Source organism: Salarias fasciatus, chromosome 5 (assembly GCF_902148845.1).
Source record: "Salarias fasciatus chromosome 5, fSalaFa1.1, whole genome shotgun sequence".
NCBI classification, from domain to species: domain Eukaryota; kingdom Metazoa; phylum Chordata; class Actinopteri; order Blenniiformes; family Blenniidae; genus Salarias; species Salarias fasciatus.
In genome coordinates this window covers 3,367,358-3,392,143 of record NC_043749.1, presented here as the reverse complement: position 1 = coordinate 3,392,143, position 24,786 = coordinate 3,367,358, and the positions used below count along the sequence as shown (strand labels likewise).

General features: G+C 46.4%; 2 protein-coding genes across 2 annotated transcripts in view; one reads left to right on the top strand and one right to left on the bottom strand.

Annotated features, from left to right (window-relative positions):
- The window catches only part of shq1 (SHQ1, H/ACA ribonucleoprotein assembly factor), a 37,439-nt gene extending 31,270 nt beyond the window's left edge, over positions 1 to 6,169 (bottom strand). Inside the window, exons 1-4 of the mRNA XM_030092724.1 lie at positions 6,110 to 6,169; positions 5,149 to 5,315; positions 4,992 to 5,056; positions 67 to 195 (exon numbers count right to left, since the gene is read on the bottom strand). Of these exons, the coding sequence (XP_029948584.1) occupies positions 67 to 195; positions 4,992 to 5,056; positions 5,149 to 5,291 (337 nt within the window). The 5' untranslated portion in view covers positions 5,292 to 5,315; positions 6,110 to 6,169. The remainder of the gene's footprint in view (positions 1 to 66; positions 196 to 4,991; positions 5,057 to 5,148; positions 5,316 to 6,109) is intronic.
- Positions 6,170 to 7,172: 1,003 nt separating this feature from the next.
- Positions 7,173 to 23,553, top strand: gxylt2 (glucoside xylosyltransferase 2). Its single transcript, XM_030092692.1, has 7 exons — positions 7,173 to 7,678; positions 14,115 to 14,313; positions 15,855 to 15,986; positions 17,488 to 17,739; positions 17,999 to 18,122; positions 20,524 to 20,696; positions 21,131 to 23,553. Exons 1-7 carry the CDS (start codon positions 7,344 to 7,346, stop codon positions 21,305 to 21,307), a joined length of 1,392 nt encoding a protein of 463 aa, XP_029948552.1. The 5' UTR covers positions 7,173 to 7,343; the 3' UTR covers positions 21,308 to 23,553.
- The last annotated feature ends 1,233 nt before the right edge of the window (positions 23,554 to 24,786 follow it).

Below are 24,786 nucleotides of genomic sequence, written 5' to 3'. Positions count from 1 at the left end.
GCCTCGCTCCGTTCGCGTCGCATTTAAATGCAAAATGAAAGAAGTGAAGCAGTGAAGGGGACTCGCCTCCACCCAGGTCCTCCACCAGCGGCTTGGCTGAGCGCGACCCTTTAGGGGCCAGGAGGCTGGTCAGCATCTGGAGCCCCTCGAAGTTCTCCCCGGAAGTCTCCTTCGGGACATGAAGGGTGAAGAGACCTGGAACAAGGCAGAGCACGAAGAGACCGATCATGAGAAACGTCCCATTTAAAACAATTCATTCAGATTCTGCAGTGTTCAGCAGGTTAATCTGGAGGCAAAAACACAACCTAAAATGAGTCAGAATCAATTATATCCACAGAAAAAGGGAAGAAAAACAGCGTTGAATATGAAATATTGACAATACCATCACATTTATACCAAAGCTGAACACGTTTCCTCTTACTTAAGTTTAAATGAATTCAACAGTGCCTGTAAAACCAATGACAACGCCGTCGACTCTTTGCACTTTAGCTTTAAATAAATAAAAAAAAATAAAAAAAAATAAAATAAAAAGGGAAAAACCGACGGTGGACAGGAGAACCTAACATGAAGAAACCTCAAAGAGAAGCCAATTCAGGGGTTCTGGCGCTTTAATTCAGCCAGCTGTGGCGTTATTAACCTTCTTTCAGAGACATTTCTAACAGGTGAATATTTGAGCTCCAGTTTGTAGATGAAAGAATCGCAAAAGGTTAAAAAATGAAAATGAAATCTGCCGAGAAGCTTTTCTGTGCTTCACTGAAACTGATTTCAAAGCAGCGAGGACGAGGAGCGGGATTTGGGCTTCCAATTTTTGAAATACAAAGAAAAAACGAATACGCATCATTTTAACCTTTTCATTTCAGGAAAAGTTTCATGTTTACAAGACAAACGCTGAAAAAGTTGGAGTCTTCATGAGCCATGAGAGGCTTCTGCTGGCTGTGTGACTGTTTCAACATCACAAACCTTGAATGTTTTGATTTGTATTTAGAAAAAGCCAATTGGCTGGATGAGTCTGTGCTGGTCTCTGACTTCTGTTGAGATTAAGTGGAACTGCACAACACAGTTATTCTCTTCTAAATCAGGAAAATCAAGCATGGAAGCAACTGGATTCATTGCAACATTTTTCAAAGAAAGCGTTGCAGGAAATGCCATTAATCAGAAATCTAATGACATGAATTGATGTTTCCTTTAATATTAAACTTTGATCAGAGACAGTTTTCATTGATAAACATCTTGAAGCAAGCGCTGGACAACAGACCAGTCACTGAAACCAGATTAGAATTAAGCATGTTTTATCACTAAATGATCGCTGATCAATGAGGCCATCTGCACGCGCAATACTTTAAGCTTAAGGAGCTGCTATTAAAACCAGAGAGGCGATGTGCGATTGATGGCCTCAGCGACTTGGCCACACCGCAGAGATAATCCCACGCTTTCCTAAAGACCTCGTAAAATCTGGACCGGGCCGAGTGCTGCGGCTCAGAAGTGCTTTACGATGGAAGCTGACTAATTGCTGGAGCCGCAGAACGAAGAGCGAGCGAGCCTGGAAGAGGGATCTTAATGATTGCTCATTATAAGTCTAAACAAGGACACTCATTAGCCCAGCTTTATTAGCAGATGTTCCGGGCTCGTTTAGACGCGGCGTGTTAACCGGGGACGTGCTGACAGACGGGCGACGAGGTGTCAGGGTCCATAAGGCGGACGCCTCGGTTAAGACGACTTCATTACAACTGATTACGTGCCACAGAGAGTCAAAGACGGATCACGGCGAGACGGAGAGCAGCGTCCGCTCATGAGCGTCCCGCCAATACTCATTATGATCTGCTCGTTAAAGAGTTGAAGAAAATCCCACGCGGGCTGAGGAGAGAGCGCCATTACGGCGAGCCTGCAGGCTGCAGTCATTAGGACACTACAGATGGCTCCAGCGGCCCTTTAAATGAGATGAAATAACACGATCAGTTAGGCTAATTCACCACGGCTCGCTGACTGAAGCACGGACCCAAGACACCCCGAGGATCAATCCCCGAATGCTCCAGGAGCCCGGCTTGTGTTTCTTTTCCAAGAGTGGCACTGGTCATCAACACACACACACACACGCACACACCGAGCCGACGCTTTCTGTAATAAACCCAGAAACCCAAAGCAACGCTGCCAATACTAGGCTGCCAAGTGTGGAGTCATTTCAGAAACCACTAGAGTGATGCTGAAACTTGTTTCTGAAGAGTGAGTCCCACACCGTCCAGCAGATCAGACTTCCAGTCCAGCTGGGTGAGATAAGCTGTTCATTCATCAGTATGTTCACAGGAAAGTCCAGGTACGCACTCGCCATTGCTGCTGTTTATCGCGCACTATTCTCTCCACGCATGTGCGTGTAGTTTCATGACAAAAACAAACAGCTTCCCTAGTGGTCCTACATGTTAACTACATCGGTTTTTTTTAGAATTTCCGTGTAAACAGACATCGTTTTCAAAACAGAAAATGACAAACAAAACAACAAATGCGATAATAACAGTAAAACAAAAATATTGATTATTATGAGAATTATTTTTTTATTTGTTGCTAGAAAAAAAAGAAGCTAAAAGTATCAGCTCTCTTAAAATAAAGCACTGACCACCAGAGAGACAGGGAGAACATTACTCTGCAGTCACATGACGTGATTAATCACAATCAACTGCTGAAATTCTGACATCGAAAAAAATGAATATTTCGACAGCCTAGCTTCAATTATGACAATATTCCGGATAAAAATGTTCTGCCTACAACTGAATGTAATAATGAATCCAAAACACAACAAGTTTTTACATTTTGGGAAAAAGTTTCTACATTTTGGGCTCAGCATCTATTATTATTAGCATTATTGACCAGTTATTACATTCCGGGTTTGAGTGTTTCTTTGTCACATTTCAGGCCACTGATACATATCAGGCTCTAACTGTAGAACCTAATATTGTGGAAAACCACTAACATGCTAATAAAAACACATTCTTGTAGTTTTAGTTGAAATTGTCATTGGTAAACCAAGTGATATACTACTTCTATTACATATTTTGTTTGTAATAATTAGCTGGAATTACAAAATTTAACTAACAAAAAGTCATCTGTACCTTCAGAACAAACATCAGCAGCCCTCAACGCTGCTGATGTTCACATTCAACAAAAATGTCTAAAATGTGAAAAATCGTTACAATTAAAGCCACAAATCACGGGAAAAGAACCAAGTTTATCACGCTGAATAAAACTACTGCAATTGATATTGAGTTGAAATGTGGTTGAAATGACCTTCCTTCCTCCATTACTCGTGAAACCGATCATTTATTGATTCGTGGAAATTGGCTTGCGGGGAGCGGAGAATGAGGATGTGAGCGGCGAGGCGCCACCTGATGATTGATCTAGCTAATACCCAGGACTTCTAATTGTTGCCAGAATCGAGCGAACGTCGTCCTGAGCTCGGGCAACAAATGATTCATCAATGTTTCAGACAATGCACCGAAAAACAGCGCCGTGAGCCTGACACTGGGCTGAGAGTGAGGCTCTTTAATGAAGAGGAGGAGGAGGGGGGCAGAGATGAAGAGCAGCAGAAGGCGGAAAGCCTGTCACACCATCCTTCTGTAAAGCATCGTCTTACTGAGAAATCCCTGAAACTAAACAACACTGACGATGAAGACACTGATACTTTTCTACTCTATATTCAGACTTCTTATTGTGAAATCAGAAAATACAATTTTCGTGATAGGGGAAGCATGTTTCCACATCTTCAGGAAGTTTCCAAACATTCCCGGAACGCAGTTTGAGAAATCGACAACTGAAATTAAACGTATGCACAGGCTTCAGTATGTCAGGACACTTAAAGCACAGGAGGTGTGTGAGCTTGTTCGTTTTCTAAAAAATGTGCTCGTACATTCTATGAACCCAGCATAGATTTTCCTTTTCTCAAAACCAGCTGTCGTGGTCAAGCATCAAAGCACCACTGATGACGGCTCTGTTTAGTGTCGAATCTTAAAGTAGCATGTCGCCAAAAGCTTATCTGAAAAAAAAAAGGGATCACTCAACTCCTGAAATCTATTTTCTGAGGAAAAAAAAAAGTCAAGCTGGAGATTCTTCTGCCTTCAAACTGCTCTCTTTACGCTCTGATCCTTGACTGTGAAAGCACATTCTAAGATGAGAATGCTGAAGCTGTCATCTCTCTCACCTACACGACGTGCACGAACCGCAGCTCAAAAACACTCCGTGATGAACAGATTTCTCTTATAAAGCACTTTTCCACAGATTTAACACCCAAAGCACCGGACGTTGTTAGGCCCCATTTACTCGACAACATTTCAAGTGAAAACGCGCCATTTTTTCAAAAAATGGTTCTTCTTTACGCAACGGTTTGAAAACATGCACAGCTATGACCAAGTTGCATTGCAATTCCATGTGACTCAACAATAAAACTACCAGATCCCAGGAGAATCTGCACCGGGAGCCACGACACTCCCCAGGCCGCCATTGCCGTTATTGTCCATCTAGCATCTGCAGAGCAACTATGTATGCCAAGGTGCACATGCACAGTAACAACGCATCAGATGAGCAATTATTTATAAAATAAAAGGAAATAAAAGGAAAAACTTCATTCAATTCATTTAAATTCATAGTCTTTCAGTCAGAACTTCATGTAAATCATCAGCTCCAGCTCTCACATTTTATTAAATACTGGGGTAAAATTAGACCACTGTTTGAAGAGTATTAACTTTTTGTGGCCTCCGCAGAGACCAAAGTTGTTCATCTCATTCATGTTTTATTAAATCTTCACGTAGAGAGAGATAAAAAAAAAAACTCTGAATTTTAGATATAGTTCCATCATTTACATTTTCACATAGAAGATGAATTGCTGCCAAAATCCAATAAAACAGCTGTCAGTGCTTTCATTAGGACACCTCAGTAAGTGTTCACTCATGGTTTAATAAGTCTCACTGTTTCACTGTATTCATGCGTCATATGATCACACAGCTTACCTTTATCAATGTCAAATTTGGCCTTTTCCCGCCCATCCTCCACGATTCTGCCCGGGAGAGTTAACCTGTAGAGAAATGGAGCATATTTCAGGTCAATGCACGTGGCTCTACATGCAAACAGCCACATCATCCATGTATGCATTTACAGAAAACCCACCTGAGAAAGTAAGGCTTTGCGTAGAATTTGAAATCCGTTCCATCGATGTAAAGGTCGAACTCGGACGTTCTGGTGTAGGGAACCCGGATGCTGAGGATCAGGAAGTCGGGGTCCTGGCTCAGGTCAAAGGCAGGTGTGATCATGATCGGTGGAGATGTAATCCAGACCTGTGAGTGAGCGTCATCACGAGAGAGTCATCAATTCCTCCACATTGTGCCAGGCTGTATGTTGACTGCAGGGCGCCACCTGCTGGAGGACTCTGCACACACATCTGACTGAGACAGCTTTTAGTAAACACTTCTGACACCTGTACATTCCTAAACATGTATTTACAATAACTAACGCCAGCTTTCTATTTGCTTTATGTTCGCTTCGAGACCCTCGCGCCAGACTCCATTCACAAATCTACACATTTATACAACTAGAGCTTATTGTACGCACATTACTCTCTTTAATAAGAACAATTTATATAATTTTGTACAAACAGTCTGTACATAAATAATCGGCACCATCCTCATATCTCGGAAAGCGACTAATGTTTAAAAACCAGCGTTATATTAAACGCATCTGGACGTACAGGGTTAAAACTTCTTACTCTGTTATGCCACATGCATACAGCGCTGTGTTTATTTACCTTTAGCGTGTCAGTTTTCACCCAGACAACCTCACAAACACAATGCACGAAGCGTCCATCCTTGACATTAACGCTTTTGCTGGCATTTTTTCACCTTTAATCGCCTTGTTGTGCAGTCTGATGCTAGCTCCAGTGCAGCATGCTAACACACGTTTCCTCGTGTGTGGTTAGCACAGCACTCACACACACACAAACACACACCACGACACGACAGCAAAACCACACTTATCCACCCTCGTAGAGTGGCGGGAGGCTGCGGAGGCTGTTTCAGAGCTGGTCACGCCGTAAAAAGCTCTGAGAAGAAGGTAAAAGTTGATATTCACTCACCAAAACAGTGCCAGTCTCTAGAAGCTGCTCTCAGCGCTCACTGATGGAGCGTCCATGTTTTACCGTAATGCAGGATGTAAAGGAGCACTGCAATCTCCGCAGAGGCTGGGAAATGCACAGGACACTACCTGTTAAACCATTTTAAATTGTAAGATTCTCTTGCAGTTTATACCACTGCTATTCATCAATATAGTTACAAAACTTTAGAGGCGTGTTGCACATTTTGATCTGTAAGCTTCAGGTAGAAACACATAGTTTTTTGCGTTTTCTATTAAGTCATTCAATAAATTCTTTATCCAAAAAATACTAAAATGTGTTTTTGTCATTTCAAGAATAAATGCAATAGCCCATCCATTTCTTTTTCAGGCCCACTCGGAGTTGCTGATGCAAAAGTATTTCATTACAATCGTATTTTTCTGACTATTTCACACCTGCAATTCCTCCCCAGTTCAAGTTTCTGTGCGCAGACAAGGACCATGAACCACAGACCATGGAAGTAGTGTAAATGAAGGCTATAGGCGTACCTCATCCACTCATCTTCTATTATGGAAGTTCTGCTTCATTCTGTGAAAAGTTCAGACTATAGGTGAGGGCGTCCTTTAACCTCATGTGCACGCTTTTGAACTGTGGAAGGAAACCAGAGTACCTGGAGGAAACCCGTACACACACGAGAAGAACATGCAAACCCCACGCAAGAGAGGGCCCGGACATATTAGAGTCCATGACAACTCGCTAATCAATAATAACTCCAATTATAATAATGATAATAATACTAAACTGGATTATTGGACGATAAAGGTAAATTTGACCTTGATATGCAGATGAGCATCTATGCAAATTAGATAATGACGTCAGTTAAAACTGTCCGGTGAATTTCGCGGTTTATTTTAACGCAGTTACTCCCATCACTGTTAACGATCCAGCGGTCGTCCTCCTCCTCCTCCTCCTCCTCCTCCTCCTCCTCCCGGTGCGCTCCTACCACAGGGTCCTCGGTAGGCCGCGGAGGCCCCGCCCCTCCCTGCCTCCCCTCCTCCGGTCCCTCCCCCCTCCCTCCCCGGCGCGGAGCTTCCATGGACGGCGAGCAGCGGCGGCAGCTCTCGGCTCTCCATCATCGTCTGCAGGAAAATGCGAGCGGGGAGCGCTAAGAAAATGCCAGCTGGGTCCGCCGCGCCTCCGCCGCAGACATGAGCGGAGTCCCGCCCGCCTCCTCCAGCCGCAACAAGTCGCGCTCGCCATGCGGATCCACTGCAAAGTAGTTGTGATCGCCGTGTGCCTCGGAGTTTTCCTACTTTTGTACTTTTTGGGGGGCAACGCCGCGGACGATCCGCTGCTGAGAGAAGTTGGAGCGGAGCGGCAGGAGCAGCGGCAGCGGGGCGAGAAGAAGGGGGATCCGGGGGATCCGGAGGGTCCCGGGGACGCCAGGGCTCCTCCGTCCCCCTCCGAGCTCGGGCGCGATGTGGCCGCGAAGTTTGCCCGGAAATCGCCCGCTGGAGTCGGCGTGCGCGCAGAGGAGCCCCCGAGGGGACGGAAAGAGGCGAGGGCGGTCAACAGAGGGGGCAACGCCAAGAGGTGAGGGCAGTCCGAGTCCTCTTTTCCTCAACACTTTCTGCAAATGTTTCCCAGAACCCTGCTCCCGTCCGTCATCCTCATCCTCATGCCAGGTTACAGTGGAGGGGCAGACCGACCCCTCCATCAGTCTGCTCAAGGACAAAAGCTCCACTGCTTGCTTTGGTTTATTCAGTTTTTTTTCCTCTCATTTGTTGCTGCTGCTTGAAACGTGAGCACACAGCGTGACTGATGAGATGAAGTGGAGATGCTGTCAGAGCCTGCAGAGAGGTCATCAAACCTTCACCATTACCTGACCTCCTCTTCTCCATCCCGCGACCTTTTTCCTTTACCCAACCCGGGCTCGTCCTCTCCATCCTCGCAGGGGGTAAAGGTCACCTTGAATAACATCAGTCTGGAATAATGAGTGAATGCAAACGGCTGCGATAGCTCGCCACGTTGCTCCAGGCCGGACCTGGCCCTGCTGAGCCTGGACTCGTCCAGGTCTGCCAGGACTCTTTATTGTGAAAAAGCTGATCAGTGATTGGTTTCAGGCCGCTGATGGTCTGATTAAGCCACTGTCACATCGCTGCCTCTCAGAATCAGAGCAGAGGATCATTCTGACAGCTGCTATTCCTGTCTGAGGGTGGAAGACTTTCTAATTCTGACCCCCGTGCGTCCCTCGGGGTTTTCCTCTTCGCCTCTGAATGCCAGTGCTGCCGTAACGGCCACTTGCAGAGGAAGCCACGCTGGCAGCGAGGCGGGTTTTATGTATTCTGCTCTGGAGCCAGGCTGGAGCTCGGGGGACGCTGTTCGCTAGATAAGAACCATCAAGGCGTTGCGTGGAGAAAGGACCTTTGCGTCCTCGAAGAATCGGCGCTCCTCTGAGTGTGCTCAGCACTGATAAGGGAGATGAGGTTGAAGGGGTCACCGGTGGCTGCTTTAAAAAAGAGAGCGAGAGAGAGAGGGAACACGAACATGTTGGAGAAGGCTGGGCGCTGACTGCTGCGATTAGAGGATGCACACTGAGCCGCTGGCCACAGCCTTTAAAACACTTCCTCGCGGCTAATTGCATGAACGGAGATGAATAGACGGAGGGTGATGGGGACTACCTTTGAGGTTACAGACATAAAAAAAACTGTGAAAATAGTCACTGCTAAGCCTCCTTTCAACAATTACAGGGATACCAGTCATACTTAAACTGTGGTTTAGTCACAAAACCAGACTTTCTGAATAAGATACTGAGAAAACCTCAAATGCTGAAAGCTTGGTGTGTTGAATAAAACATAAATGAGAGCATTATGCAATAACGTGCAATCCTCGTGAAGCAGGGGTTTTTTTTTTAGTTCTTCCCCCGTCGAACTGTCATTAGAAGTTATTGGAATGAAGACATTTGTTTATGATGCTCTGGGTGTTTTATATGAGTGAAAGAAATGCCCTGATAGGAGCAGATGCTGTAAAGCCAGAGTCTCTCCAGATGTGAAAGCTGCCACGAGCACCAACACCGGCGCGTCTCATTTTTTCTGCTCAGAAAGCGATGCTCTCGTTTGTTGTTGTGCTTCAGAGAGGTCTCTGTTGTGTCCCATGCCGTGGTTTTCAGTCCAGAGTCAGTGTTCGGTACCAGCCTCTGGTGCCGTCCCTCCCCTACAGGGGTTTTCCAGTTTGCTCACCAGAACATGGTGTCACATGTTGTTGTGGTTGCAGCATTTGGTATTTTCAGGCTTCAATGAAAATACTTTCGATTGATATTAAACCCACATGAACAGATGATTTTAAATGCTTCTTCAGTGTGGTTTTTGATTTGCTCATAATAAAATTATTTCTTTTCTGGTATGAGGAAAAAGAAAGAAAGTACTAAAATCTCAGAAATATAAACATCTTGAACACTGTGTGGAAGCCTGAAATAGTGGACTGGATTGTGGATTGTGTCGGGATAAACAGAGTTTTTAAAGTGGTGATTCTTGGCTATGCTGCTGTGTCGATCCCCATGTTTCCTGCTCTTCCAGCTGAAATCTGGATTCAGTCTGTTGTTCCTTTCATGCGTCTTTCTTACTCTTATCAGTTGTGAGATCTATGTTTTTGAAGTCAAGACATTGTGAGAAAACAGTATGTTTGACTGTTCCAACCTTTGAAAAAAGGAGCATTGGACTCCGACATGAAACATCTCTGTGCTATCTCTTCATTTAGCTCGATGCAGGCCGTCTTTTCTCTCTATGTTTTCAATATCCGCTGTTTTTTCGCCCGCCAGTCGTCTCTGAATCTGAGCGCTGGACAGATTTCCTGAGTTGCCGGCTTAATAGACAAACATCCCTGTTTTTCCTAATCATATCGTTTCCTCTCGACACATCACACTCCTTCCTGTGGCCAAAAATACAGAGAGAAGAGCTCCAGTTGCTCACGCCCCCCCCCCCCCCCCCCCCACCCCCGCCCCCCCACGCCCCGGACCCCATCCTCACAGTGAGCCACATCATATCAGTGATATCACTTCAGACACAGCCGAGCTGTACAGAAGTCATCCTGACGTGGTCGGGGGAGGCTGCTCGGCGGCGGTGGGGGGGGGTGGGAGTTATGGCCGCCTGCTAGTTTGCCTAACTCGCTCTCGAATTGCTGGCGAGTGAGTCATTGAGGGTGTCGAGGCAGAAAGAGACGGGGAGAAGTTGGGCTGGATGGAATCCCACATTTCTCCAGAGGAGGGATTTGAAAGTCTGAACTTGGAAAGAGATGAGTCACGAATGAAAAACGGCAAGATCTCCTCCAGAAAGCACATCCATCTTTTTAATGGTTGTTGAAAGCGGCATTTATTTCACAGTAAAACGATTAACCAAGCAGAAGAGCCCGGGATCAGTGTTTAGGGTGTTCATCGAGGCACATTTGAATTCTGACGGATTTGATTTAATTCAGCTTTGTTGGCAACGACTGCTTTAACATCGTGTTTCAGATTCCTGCAAGCAAAGTGAAGGCCAGTGTTTTTAGATCGGCGGTTCAGGGTATCCTCACTGGGGCAGACTTGGGAATCTCAGTCTTGGTGTGAACGTTTTAATCCCCACTCCTGGCTGAGTGCTCTTTAGCCCTCTCTTCAGTTCCAGCTTGCGTGACGCAGAGTGTAAATGAGTAGTCGAGCTTTGATTTGAGTCAAGCCGCATGAGTGCACGCCGTGTTGAAATTCCAAAATAAATGCGAGGCCGGTGAGTTGATATGAAACGGCAAACGGAAAGTTGAAGTCCTGCAAACCTCAGTGAATGTTGCAACTTCCTCACTGATAAATTGTGCAAAGTTCGTCCAAGAGAGAAGCTGATGGGAACGAGATGGACACCGAACCACAGAGCCCTCCTCACAGAACACACACTCTCGTGTTAATTGTAGTTAATTATAGCACAGCTGTGATTACTCCGTTTATGTAGTGTAATCACTCAAAGGTAATTGTGTATCAAACAATAGCCAATATGGCTTTGAGTGAATTCATATTTCACCCTTTTTTTTTTTTTTCTTTTGTGGTGTAGCTGTCTGCCGAAACGAGGCTGTTCCAACAGCGTCGGTCCACAAGTCTTGGGAAAAACAAAGCGAAGCGCTGAATCATGGCGTGTCGGGTTTTGGCCCGACAGCCGCATTTCTTAATGATTGCAGGACCAAAAGAGCATCAGAAATGAAAACAGTCATCCAGCAAACAATTGATTCGGACCAATCGCCTGCCTCGGCCTCGTGTTCCAGTAACTCGTCGAATGAAGTGCGAGCCAAGACTCCAGCTCGCCAGCCGCTGTGACCAGGCTTTTCCAGGACGGTTTCTGCTGCAGAGGCTCGGATTGCGACGTTATCCTGGTTCTAATGACCAGACGGTGCAGCGAGCCTCAGTCCTCACCTGCACACGTTTGGTTTGACGGCTGACTTTTGATATCCACGGCTTCAAAACCACAGAAAACATGTTTGATACAAGGCCGACCCAGTTACACTCAGTTTAATTAAATGCCTTTAAGGTGTCCTTTGGTGTTTTTTTTCTTTCACACCACGTACATGCACGCTTCTCTTTTGACCATATCTTGAAAGGTACCGCTTCTTTTTCCCCCAACCTTGCATGATTTGAAAGGCTTTTCTGTGCTGCTTTGTAGACAGAGGGCTGCTCTTCTGCACACTCTGCAGCCAGTAATGAATTCAATCCTTTTGTAGCTCTCCTCTGCTTTCTGACTGCTTCCAGATGTGTGAGGAACAGAGCCTCGACACAAATCACGGCCTGCGCAGAATATGCTTCGTACAACAAAGACTTTTTTTTCCCTGGTTATGTTTTGTCATTTTATACAGAAAGTAATAATTTTCACAACCTCGTCTTGTGCAGTTGTTGATATGGATACCCACGTTTTCTTCTTCTTCTTTTTTGTCTTTTTTTTTTTCCCGCGGTGAAATAAGGAATGTGCGTTCAGGAACCTTGGCTGAGCAGCAGCCTTTGAAGCGTGGCGGGCAGATTTTCTCGGCACCTTCTCGTCGGGCCTAATCTGGCGCTCCATCATTGTCCCTCAGCCATGCAGAAAACGAAGTGTCACGCTGCGAGACGGCCCTGCAACGCACCTGTCGGATCTCACTCCTCTCTCTCTCTCCTCCCCGCCGTTCGCATCGTCTCCTCTCCACTTCCCGCGGACTCAGAGGAAATCCATGCCTTTTAGACTGGTTGAAAGCGTCGGCCTTCCTCTGGTCCGCCTCCCTCCCTCCCCCCCTCCCCCCACCCTCTGCAAAAAAGAGCTAACATCCAAACAAAAGGTCCCCTGTTCTTTTTGTGTGCAGCTCTTTTCCCCCCTACGGCTAGAACAACATTTATGTTGAACGTGTTATTACAACCACTGCCGTGCAGTGTGTGTGTGTGTGTGTGTGTGTCTGTGCATGTGTGTTGAGATGTTGGCCTTTGCTTCAGGCTTTCCTCAGTGTGCAAATGTTTCCCTATCATAGTGGGAAACGCTCCGGACTGCTGAGTGGGTTTTAACTCGGCGGCAGCGCGAGCGAGCTCTGCAGAGAGTCGGGTTTTCTTTTTTTCCTTTTTCTCGTCAGATAAAGGACCTGCTTGCCTTTGAGCATGGAAGAACAAAGTCCAGTGGGAACTGAGTTGCAGATGAAAAGACATGGCTGTATGTGTGGTGCTGAGCATGGGCCGAGTTGAAAAGTGCACAAAGCCACAGATGTCACGTCTTTGAGAGAAATCTTTGACTTTGTACCGCCGCCGTTTGACAGGAGGACGATGTGCTTTTTATCTCGTTTCCTCTTGTCTTGATTCCCCAAAATGATATCTTTTGGCGCCGCTGACATATTGATGAACCGACGGGCCGTTATCTCCGAGCAAGGTCATGCTGGCAGACGGAGACGAGGCTCGCACAGAACGGATGCGTTAGGTGGTCGCAAATATAAGAAGCACATATTATTCAAATCTGTGGGGCTGGGGAATAAAACAACCTCAAAACAGGACTTTTTTTTTTATTTATGTGCTCAATTTCCTTCCTCGATTACCTTTTGTCTGCCATTTTATCCCCTTTTAAAAAATGCAAAACATGAACAAAATCATATGAGTGGGTGAGTTTTGATGGTCTTCTCCTTCCGTCCTGCTGTGAAAGCCGGTCACACACTGCAGGGTTCTTCTAACCTTCACCCATTTAGAGACCGGGCACCTGAAGATGATAAAAGACAGACCTTCCTCTTCTGATCTGATGCACAGCGGAGCACAGCACACACTCACCGGTTCCTCAGCAGGGTTTTGGGTTCTTCAGGCTCAACGTTCCAAATCTCGTGCCGTCAAACGTCACTGTCAGTGGTTTTCCTGCATCCACCTCCAGCTGCATCTCGCGATGTTTGCGTTCATTCATTTTAGCGTCTCTCCTTGAAGCAGCGTGAAACTACCCAAAGTGCAAGACGCTGTCTTTTAAACAGACGTTTAAGTCTTCTGGATGTTTCTGTTGTTTGATTGATCACTGGTGATCCTCTCCATTACACCCAACAGTAACGCTGACCCGCTTGCTTCAGGTTGCTGAACTGACCTTTCTGCAGTTCTGCAGTTTAGACCATCAAGAACATTTAGAGTGAACCATCAGAAAAGAGACGTCCAGTGACGACCAGGACCGTAGAGCTAGAATCCCCAGTCCCCAGCAGTGCATGTTGGACGAACAAGACGTCTGCTTCATTATGTTCCTCTGGTAGATGTATTCCTTCTGTTGCCTTCAGTTCCTGCAGCACAGGGACCAATTTCCAGGCGATGAGTGAGGGAGGCCAGGTTTGAGATGTCTGCCGGTCGAGCCCCTTCACACCCCCGTCACAGCGGCCCCGGCCTGCTCAGAGCTGGAGACCGATCCAGTGGAGAGCATCCTGCCCGTCAGCTCTTCGATTAGTGGCCGGTTTTTAATCTTCATGAGCCTGTTGTTAGATTAGATTTGTGTTACTGTGACTGTTGATGTGATGATCAGTCCTTGATGTTCATTTCTGTCTCTTCCAGTAAACCTCGGGGCAACGCGGCCCGTCCTATGACCAGGCGCGCTCGGGCAGAGGAGGTCATGCACCTGGCTGTGGTGGCCTGTGGGAGCCGCCTGGACGAGACGGTCACCATGATCAAATCGGCCGTCCTGTTCAGCCTGAAGAAGATCAAGGTCCACATCTTCGCCGAGGACCCCTTGGCTCCGCAGTTTGAGGAGAAGGTGAGCCGTCTTTCCTCCAGCAATGCCAAGAATGCATGTTTTCTCATCGGAGGTGCGTTCACCCCCTGCCTGCCAGGCCTCTCTGAGCAGTGATTTAATGCAGCATGTGTTCAACACTCCTCTCTTTGTAATAGATGACATGAAGATCAGAGCCGTTCTGCCTCGGCCTCTCCGGCTGGCTCCGGCACAGCCATGTAACCCTTTTATCTCGAGGACGGGGCGTAATATATCACCGAGACGCGCGGCGTTTATCCAGCATCACTTCAAAGTCACCTCTACTGAGGAGCATGGCGCGACTGCGATCAGCTCCGCTGATACTGTAGCTTACAGTCCAGCAACGCCGCTTTAGTGAGCACACCTGAAGCACCACGCCGTCATGTGTGCAGCCAATCGCTGCCACGTGGAGAGACTTCTCCCTTCTGGAAGACGGGAAGTCGTGATAGTTGGGGATTGCTCACGCGTTAGCCTCTCTTGATGTCTGGTCACCAGAAACATCTGACAGTGCCTCAGGCTCTCTGGCGAGCGAGTGGTTAGAAAGACTCTTGATTCAGCGGGTTATATGAAACGGGGTGAAGCTTCCTCTGATTGGAGCAGGGGTGGAGTGTCAGAGGGCGGGGCTGTGGGGGAAGAAGTATGGGACAAAGGGTCACATGCATCATAAGCTGTGTCAGGAAAACCAAACCTGGCAGATGATCCCTGTGCACACGAACAACGCACAGCTGGAATCAACTCAGTTTACAAAGGAGAGACGGCTGTTTCTGCTCGCAGTGCCAGCTCCATCCACACTGCAGCGTTTCAAGTGAAAATGTATTTTCGCACCAAATAAAATGAGCATAAAAATGATGATTTCTCAACAAAAAGAAAAAAATTGATAGATCCATGTTGTCTACTCTGCATATGGTTATAAAATATAATGTATTTTTCCTGATAAGCATGTTTGATTAGCTGCAGTTTCATTGCCATTGCAGTGAAATGTTGATTATCAGATGCAAAGAATCCCTAAACTGCAGTTCGGTTTGGCTTGTGGGAATGTTAAGTTATGGAGTGTTGATATTAATGATAATGTGTATTTTAACACTGATGTAAAGTTTAAAACAATCACCATGCTTGAGACGGCATGAACTGTAACGCTGCAAGCATCTGCAGTTAAAAATGTGATGTTAAAAGGAATGAAAAGAGAAGAGCGTCTTTCTCGATGGACTATTAAAAGTCAAACAGTGTTGTCAAACTGAACATATCATAGAATAAGACATGAAACTCTGACTGTAGCACCATGATGGGGATCAGGTGTTTTTAGGTGTGTGTACTGGATTTATTGAGCTTAACAAATGTGTAGGCATTTCAGTCATCAGTACTGAAAATATTTCTATATTATGAGGTTTTGTTTCAGTTTTATTTGCTGATCTGTGTATAAAACTGCTGATTTAAACCGTCGCTCTTTAAATAAAACCCCAGCTGGCTGCTGTGTGAGCTTCACAGAGCAACATGCTGACTCCTCTCTCATCATCCTTGTTTCACCACTTGTTGCTCTTCTTTTCCAGCTGCACCAGTGGCCTCGCTCCATCTCAGCCAAGTTCCAGTACAGCATCTACCCCATCTCCTTCTCCGTGGGCAACGCCGACGAGTGGAAGAAGCTCTTCAAGCCCTGCGCCGCCCAGCGGCTCTTCCTCCCCGTAAGGCTCCCTCATCCCGCCTCATCCTCGCCGTGTTCACGCCGTCAGGCAGCGCCACACAAACGCTCCCTAATCCATAATTCACTTCATAACATTTTTCCAATGTTCGGGATGTTTTCATGATTAATTACTCAGACGATTATTAATGCTTTTGCGCGGTTTGCCTAACAAACCTTCAGAGACCTGATCTGCTGATTCAATCGGTCTGAGCCTGTTATTGATTTGTCCTCTGCTGGAGAAACAGCCGGATCACGCACCATGTAATGAACATATTGCTGGTCAGAGAGATCCATACTTGCTGTTTTGTCTGACTGGAAGGTGATCGACAGACGATCAATGGTCAGTTTGTCCGGAACACTTCCTGCAGATCTGAGTTCTCGCACCACTGCAGTGATTAATTAAAGCAATTCCGACAAAACAAACTGCGCCGAAGCTTCTGGATTCGCAGTGAGTGTGTCGGGAGCTGGTCCTCCTCGCACCGCCCCGGCTCCTCCGTCACTTCATCACTCTGACATTTAAAAGTCCTCCAATGTAAATGTGAGAGAGAGTCGATATCTAAGTGCCACTAATTGAAGTCGCCCACCGAGCAACTCTTTGTGTTTTCACGTCTTGAAGAATTAAATCTGTCACTCAGCCGTTGTCTGGATTTCATATTGTGAAAGCAGTGACGGTGGAGAAGGCGGTGAACTCGCTCGCTCGCTCGCCCTCCTGGAAGGCCGCTGCATTTCGGGCGCCGGCCTCGGTTTGTTCAGTTAGTTCCCCCTCCGCTCGTCATGGTTCGAACTCTACTCTTTAACCTTCTCTCCTCGCTCTCTGTAGTTTTTCCGCCATCCGTCGACGGGACAATTCATCCGGGAGTTTTAATCTCGCCCTGGCCTCGTGTTACTGATCATAGAAATCAGCAGTTTATTCTGATGCGGCGGCGCTCCAGCCTCGGTGATCGATGGTATCGGGCGTAGAGTTTGGGATGCTGCTCTGCTCTAACTCTAGCAGAGAGTCGGGCCTCGTGAGGAGGGAGATTCATCACTGACACTCGTCTGCCAGAAACCACGACTTTCTGCATCTCTTGGAATAAAAACCCTTCCTTTTATTTATTTATTTATTTATTTATTTATTTTTAAATTAAGCCAGCCGGGCCAGTCTGTAGATGCTGAGTCTTCAAATCTTCAAACAAACCTGTGTCTTCTCTCTCTCTTAAGTATGAACTGAAGCTGAATAGTTAAACTTGATAAGGTCTCAAATAGAAGCCACTTCACTTAAACTCTTTTCAAAATCTGATCTTAATTCACTTTAGATTCTGTGTGAAAGGACAGTGTGTATTATGATGCAGTGTGTGATTCCTCAGCAGTGTGTTGTGTGATCAGTCGCAGCCTCGTCAACACAGGCCACATTATCTCCCTCCGCACAGCCGCCGTCTTATCTCACCTTCACACGTGAGCGCGTCTTCTTCCCGCCGTTGAATCATGTTCTGTCGTCTGGACTGCCCCCCCCCCCCCTGCAGGTCATCCTGAAGGATGTGGACTCGCTGCTGTACGTGGACACGGACGTCCTGTTCCTGCGGCCCATGGACGCCATCTGGAGCCTCCTCAGGTCCTTCAACCGGACCCAGCTGGCCGCCATGGCGCCGGAGCACGAGGTGCCCAAGATCGGCTGGTACAGCCGCTTCGCGCGCCACCCCTTCTACGGGGTGACGGGGGTCAACTCCGGGGTGATGCTGATGAACCTCACCAGGATCCGCAGCACGCTGTTCAAGGTAAAGCTGGAAGAAGCTGGCGTTCCCCCGGTTTGAAGGGTTTGTTTCTCTGAGCTGAGAGCTGGGAGCGGGCTGTGACTGGAGCTCTCCAGATTGCCACGCTCGCATCCCAGCGTTCTGCCCTCAGAACTCAATTTAGCCGCTTTAATACTGGAAACAGATTGCAAAAAGAAAAACGGGGAAGCCGGAATATAAATGCGCTCCTCCCTTTGATGGCGAGGCTTTTGAACGGCTGCGTGTGTGGATGTGGGTTTTTCAGAACAGTATGATTCCCGGCGGCCTGTCGTGGGAGGATCTGCTCCATCCGCTGTACCAGAAGTACAAGAACCACATCACCTGGGGGGACCAGGACCTGCTCAACATCATCTTCCACTACAACCCAGGTACACACGCCGCTCGGCTCGTGTTTGGAAACTGTTGATGGATCTGGCTGTGTAAACACACCGGGGGCGGCAGCAGATTGGCTCCCAGCTGCAGCGGACAGATGTGGGCATTAGGCGTTCGGCGCCGTCGGCGGAGCCGGTGTTTACCCGACAGGAGCGTCTGTCTCCCGTGTGGAAGCGTGGAGCTCTCTGCTGTCACAGGAAGAAACGTTTGAATTTTTGTACTATTAAAAAAAAAAAAAACGGGCAGACAGCAGCAGTTTGATGATGATCGCGGCGCAAACAGGCCTTTTAAATGAAAACACATCATTTTTGCGTTTTCATATCAGGGTAAAATCTAACTTGGACAGACGATGAAGTTAGATTGCCATTAAAAAACTGCTTTTTAATAGCATGAGCCAAACTCTGGTTTGTTCTTCAGACAAAAGGAGTAAGTTAAAGTCAGTATCAGTTTAATGCTTCCAGACTGCACCGACAAGGTGTGAAGTGAAGGAGGTTTGATATTCGATGGCAGGCAGGCTGATCGGATCAGAGGCAGACTCTAGAATACGTCCGAACAAGACGACTCTCTTTGTACAGAATGTTTCAGCAACACAAAGTGCTTTTTTTCCCCAACAATTGTGCACTTTATGAAAACTAACACAGAAAAAAGCAGCGTGGGTCCTCTCTGGGAACATATGGAGCACTGAGGGTGTGCCACGTCAGTACTTTTCATTCCTCTTAGACCCTTTTTTTTTTTTTTATAGATCCAACAAGAGCTGCAGTTTTGGAGCTCGATATTTAATCTTATGCATCAGTGCTGAAGGACAAAATGTTCACTTGCTGTCTCATACAGCAGAGGGGAATCAGGAACTAAATATATAATCTTTGCATAATTAAAAACAGGCTAAACTGAGGAGCCAAAAAGTGAACATACGTGAGAGTGAAATGTAGTGTGGAGCAGGGGATGAAATGTTTCCTGGCAGCAGCGACTGGAAATATGTGTTCAGCCTCGTCCAGCAGCTCTCTGGGAATTCCTTCCAAATCCTCATTGCATAAAATACTCGATGCATTTTCTGCATGTTCAGTTTGGACTCCGGGGCAGAGAGTACGAGTTGGCAGAAGTACTCAAAGAAAGAGCAAGCATGGTGTGTTTATACGGTGTGAGGGGAGGAGGAGGCTGGAACAACACAGAGCACTGACGTGTGATTGTCTGATACTGTAAGACAAAAATGTGATTTAAATCCCCTGCTGACGGGTCGTCACCGCGCGTCCCCGAGGACGAGTCTCCCCCCAAAACTGCTCCGCTTTCTTCTGAAAGATCGTCCAGCAGCTGTGGAATGCCATCACATCTGGGAGAGACGCAAATGTTTTGACAGAGGTGAACGAAAAAGAGAAGGGAAAAAAAGCAAAGTTGAATGGATGAATGAATTCAGCCTTTTAAGAAGGAAAAAAATGACTTCAGGTAAACCAACGACATCAAAACAGTGAAGTTTATTGACTGGATGTGTCTTACTAATGATATAAAAAAAAGCTTAGGGGGCATGTTTTATTTATTTAAATCATATGTTGCTTTTATTTATTTCAGTTTCATTGCAGGTCTGTGCTCCCTGCTGTTTTTACTCTTCCTTGTTTTTTTAACGTCTCTTTCAGTCGTAGTATGAACTCTTCTGTTACCGCAGAATGAATCTCCTCAGGCGTCCGAGCGACGCCGTGAACTCAGAAAACGTTCTCATTCCACTGTATAGCGCCAACAAAATCAGCATCCCAGAGATAGGATTGGTCAGTGTGGGGGAAACAATTATTCCCCAAAAGGATTAATAAACTATGATCAGTTAGTTTAGTTTTGTTCTATGCTTTATTTTTTCATTACAAAAAGAATCAGCAGCACCCACTAGTGGCCGTACATAAAAACTGCATTGTTTTCCTCGTTTCTGCCGTTTCTCTTTGAAACGTACATCATCTTGAGAACGTTTTAATTTGAAATGTCCTTTCAAACAGGAGTCCGAGCCTCCCTCTGCTGCTCCTGTGATAACGAATCCTCCGTTTGATCGTCCTCTAAAGGAACGCCGTGTTCTCATGCAAATGGCGCCGACAGAGCGGGACGTGGTCGCGTCTACGCGGCTCATTAGGATTATCTGATCTGTCCCTGCAATGATGAGCTCGTTCTGAACGGATCGCAGTGTGAATGATGTTTTTGCTGTATGAACAACACTCACTTCCTCATCCTGACCTTGTAACGTGTGAATTGGGAGTTGCCGTCCTGAAATGTGTTTTCATACTGTACTTCATACAGATACAACCTGACACATCCGAGGAGTCCCAATCAAATCCTCACCGTGTCGCCATAGCAACAACAAAAGCTCCACGTGGTTTTAGCAGAAGGCACGGCTGATCTCCTGTCGCTCCTGTGTGCCTGCAGAGTGTCTGTTCATCTTCCCCTGCCAGTGGAACTACCGGCCCGACCACTGCATGTACGGGAGCAACTGCAAGGGCGCCGAGGAGGAGGGCGTGTCCATTCTCCACGGCAACCGGGGGGTGTACCACGACGACAAGCAGCCGGCGTTCAAGGTCGTCTACGACGCCATACGAGACGTGAGTTTCCTCCGGGTTTCGGGTTCGAGTCCCCGCCGCGGGGCGGGGCTGGAGCGGAGCGTTGAAACGAGCCTTGCACGAGAGCCTCTTCCAGTCGGGTGGTATTTTCCCGGCGGCTCAGAGAAAGAGCATCTCCCCCCCTCTGTTTACTGTGCCATGCAGATTCGCTCCTCTTGCTGGCATTAAACAATCTGGGTCAGTTTTTAAATTTAGAATTTGTTTTCCTGCACCAGCCGAGTCGGTTCCCTCTGCTCCGCCGAGATAAGCCTCTTAAAGACCGAGCCGGGTCGTAATTTATGATTAATAGCGAGCTCCACCCCGCCCCTGCTGGCAGAATTTGTAAATGGCATTTAGAATGAGATGTTACGTTAGGAAAAAGAGGAGAGGAAAAAACGACAACAACGTAATGATGAGGCGTTTGTGTGTTTGTGCAGTTTCCCTTCGAGGACAACATGTTCCGGTCGCTCTTCTACCCCATCCAGACCAAGTTCCTGGACACGGTCAACACGCTGTGCGGACGCATTCCCCAGGTCTTCCTCAAGCAGGTGGAGAAGACCATGAGGAAGATGTTCGAGGAGAAGGTGGTGCACCACGCCCGGCCGCACAACTAAGGAGAGAGGGAGGGCGAGGACTCTCACCTGGAGGAGAGGTGGAGCGCCCAGCCCGGCGCTCATAGAAAAAATGTGGGAATGTGGAAAAACGGCAGCGGAAGACTCAACCGCTGCTTCTTCTCCGTCAACATGCGTAAAAACTCTGCCGTCATCTCAAGAGGGGAAGAAAAACTTCCGGAACTGTTCTTGCAACTTGGGAGAACGACTTGAAGCAGTCGATCCAGGAACCACTCCTCTAAGATCGTGAATGTTCTACCTTGTAATGTGAGCCTGCGTGAACCAGAAGACTTGGTGGTTTTGTTCTGCAGCCGCCTAAAGAAACCACTGACAGTATTACTAAATACAGCACAGCAGTTTAAAAAAAGAAAAAGTTGAGTATCGAATGTGACAATGCACTTTGAGAATGATTTTAGGACTGGATTTTATTTGTATACATGTAAAATGCAAGATTTTCTGACTGGATGGAAACCAAAAGTGCTAGCAGTTAAAAAAGAAATCATATCAGAAGTGATTATGTGCCATATAAATGTTCATGTCTGCCATGTTTACCTTTGAAAGGAAGTGAGTGGGACGGAAATCGGTCTCTCCAGGATCTCTCAATCTCTGTGGTTTTTACAGCCAGATTCTCAAACTTCACGGATGATCAGATATTCTTATCATAATGGGGAATATTGACCACACGAATTATGTAATTATGTGAATACTGAGGCATTCACCTCTTTATTTTCCTGTTTATTTTTTTTATTTCATTTTTTAACCTGTCCAGCATGGACGCAGCAGAATGGAGGTCTGGCTGCTGTTGTGTTCCAGACAGATTTGCTCTTCCAAGAGGAGCTCATAAGCATAAAGCTCCTCTTTTTAACATGCTTCCTTACTTTATTTATTTTGAGTACTGATGCATGATATTGCTGGACCTGACAGGGGGGCAAGAAGATTGGTAGGGAGACAGAGAGTGAAAGAAACAAGTGAACAGACAAGCAGACAACAACAAAACAAAGAGTGAAGAGAAGGAAGAGAGAGCAAAGATACAATGGTCTTTTGAGCGGCTACTGCACCTGCACAAAGGTGTGACAGAGGACATCCTATGGACTTTTGCTGGAGATTATAGCTGGTAGCAAACTGGGGTGTGAAGCTGAGGATCCAGGTATGAAATTACACCAGAGCATCAGGAGAGGCCTAATACAGATAACGATTAGTCGAACCCACCACAAGACAATGTGGCCGAGTCCACATGCAGAATATGAAGAGCGATTAAAGATCAGCGTGATCATGCAAATGTGATAGTGATCATGCATATATGACCTCTGACCCCTGAGAAGACCAGAAGCAGGCTGGAGAGGCCCTCAGACAAGCGGCAGCCATCCCGGAGCCCAGATCCGAGCTCCTCCCCCAGGCAGACGTCCACACACCGGTCCAGACAGGGGCAGAGGAAGGCCCCTGGCAGCCACTGGGCCTGGGCCCCAGGGGACCAAGACCGACAGGCCCCCCCAAGGGTATCACAGCCCCCCCAAAACTTTCCCGTCCCCCTCCCTCCTCCCTGCCCCTCCCTCCAGCCACAAAACGCAGGTAAATTCCTTGTGATGTTCACAGTGCTTTCATTTTGTCTCTGTCTCAAACAGCTCTCTCTCCACATGTTTGAGGAGAATGCAGAATATTCTCCCATCCGCTCCAGTGCATTTTGGAGAGAGACTTTCTCGCTGAAATCCAAAAATTCACACGTTTTTACAAACTCGCTGTGGCTATATGGATGATCCTACTGACAGCTATTTTTAACTCAAAATTGCTTTCAGCGTTTTTCAAGGTTTTTTTTTTTAGCTTTTTTTCAACTTTTTGAGCTTTTTTTGAAACTTTTGAAACTTTTTACCTTATTGGAGCTTTTATTCAACTTTTTCAGCTTTTTTCAACTTTTCTTCTTGAGCTTCTTCTGCATTACAATATAGCATTTTCAGCTCAGCGTTCACACTTGCCTTTTCTTAAGGAGATGCAAATTTTTAGTTGCTACAATGATGATGCCATATTAAAAAAAAAAGCCACAACTACATGTTTCAGGATTATTGGAGGCCATGTGACTGCAATACTACGCACAAGCTACATTCCCCTTAAACGTTGACACAACACAGAATTAGTGACAGTGGAGACAACGTGCAACGCCTTCCAGCATTTTAATGTGGGGGAAGAAAAAAAAAAACAGCAGGAAAATAAAATTGGAAGCACCTGTAAATGTTCAGAGGTTTGAGGGGATTTCTGTTAATTACTGCAATTGAAAGATGGAGATCTCCTGGAGGGACTTGTGTGTGTGTGTGTGTGTTCAAGTGTGTGTGTGTGTGTGTGTGTGTGAAAACACTTTCAACATCATTCTCTGTAATGATCTACATGACGTATTGTTTCAACCTGGAAAGTGAAAATGTCTGTTTGTAAATAAAACAATGCAATGTACCGAGTCTGCGTCCCCCAGCTACACACACACATTTCTCGTTAACCAGTCGAGACAGAAACTCAGTGTTATTCAGCTACATCTGGACGGGTCAGAACGGTTTACAGGTCATTCTGAATTTGTTGAGTGTTTCAGAAGGAGCAGGTCTGCTGGGATTTTTACTGAGAGCTACGTCCAGGATTCATGGTTCATGTTGTTCAGTCTCTTCAGATTTCTAACTTCACTATTGTGACGCAGGTAATTGTTTTGGTTTCAGCATCTCTAAAAGAAAAGCAGGAGGTAGGCGGACTGAGATTAATGAATGAGAGATCAATGTAATTTAGCCCATTTGTCTTCATTTTTAATCGTTAACAAAATTATGTGGAGAGTATTTGTGATTAAATCGGGGAAGAAACGGCGGAAAGTGATTTCACTCAACCTAAATCAGCATTACGAGCCACACATGGATGAAGGAGAAGGCAACAACAGGAAATTAAACAATCAAAAATCCAAAAATAGTAACTATCAAGTCTTATCCTAACATGAGACGACTGGAGATTTTGCTGTGAATCTACGCAGTAGATCGTCCAGCAGCAGGACTCTTGTCAAAATTTGCATGACACTTGTGATTTGCACTTTTTTTGACACCACTGATCGGTTTTTCAACAGGCGTGCAACATTTGCACGACAGTTACGTATGAGAGACGAAACGTGTGCGCCATCGAGCTGCTGCAGGCTGAAGCCTCATTTCCTATTCCTCTCTCTTAATATCCAGAAACTAAAACGAGAAGAGTTTGACACATCACAACAACTCTCTTCAAAATTCAAGCGACACGACCCACGACTCGTCTGAGGAACAAACAAACTCCCCCCCCCCCGGGAATGATTTGAGACGTCTTGGAGAGTCCTCTCCTCGGTTTGTTGCAGCTCAGTGAGATCGGAGCTCTAAACACTGACAAGTGGAACTTTGATGAGCCGCTGCTATAAAAAGACGGCACTGACTGACACACCTTACAGCTAAAAATAGAATCCCACGCTTCAGTGGATCAACAGTGGAGGACTGGGA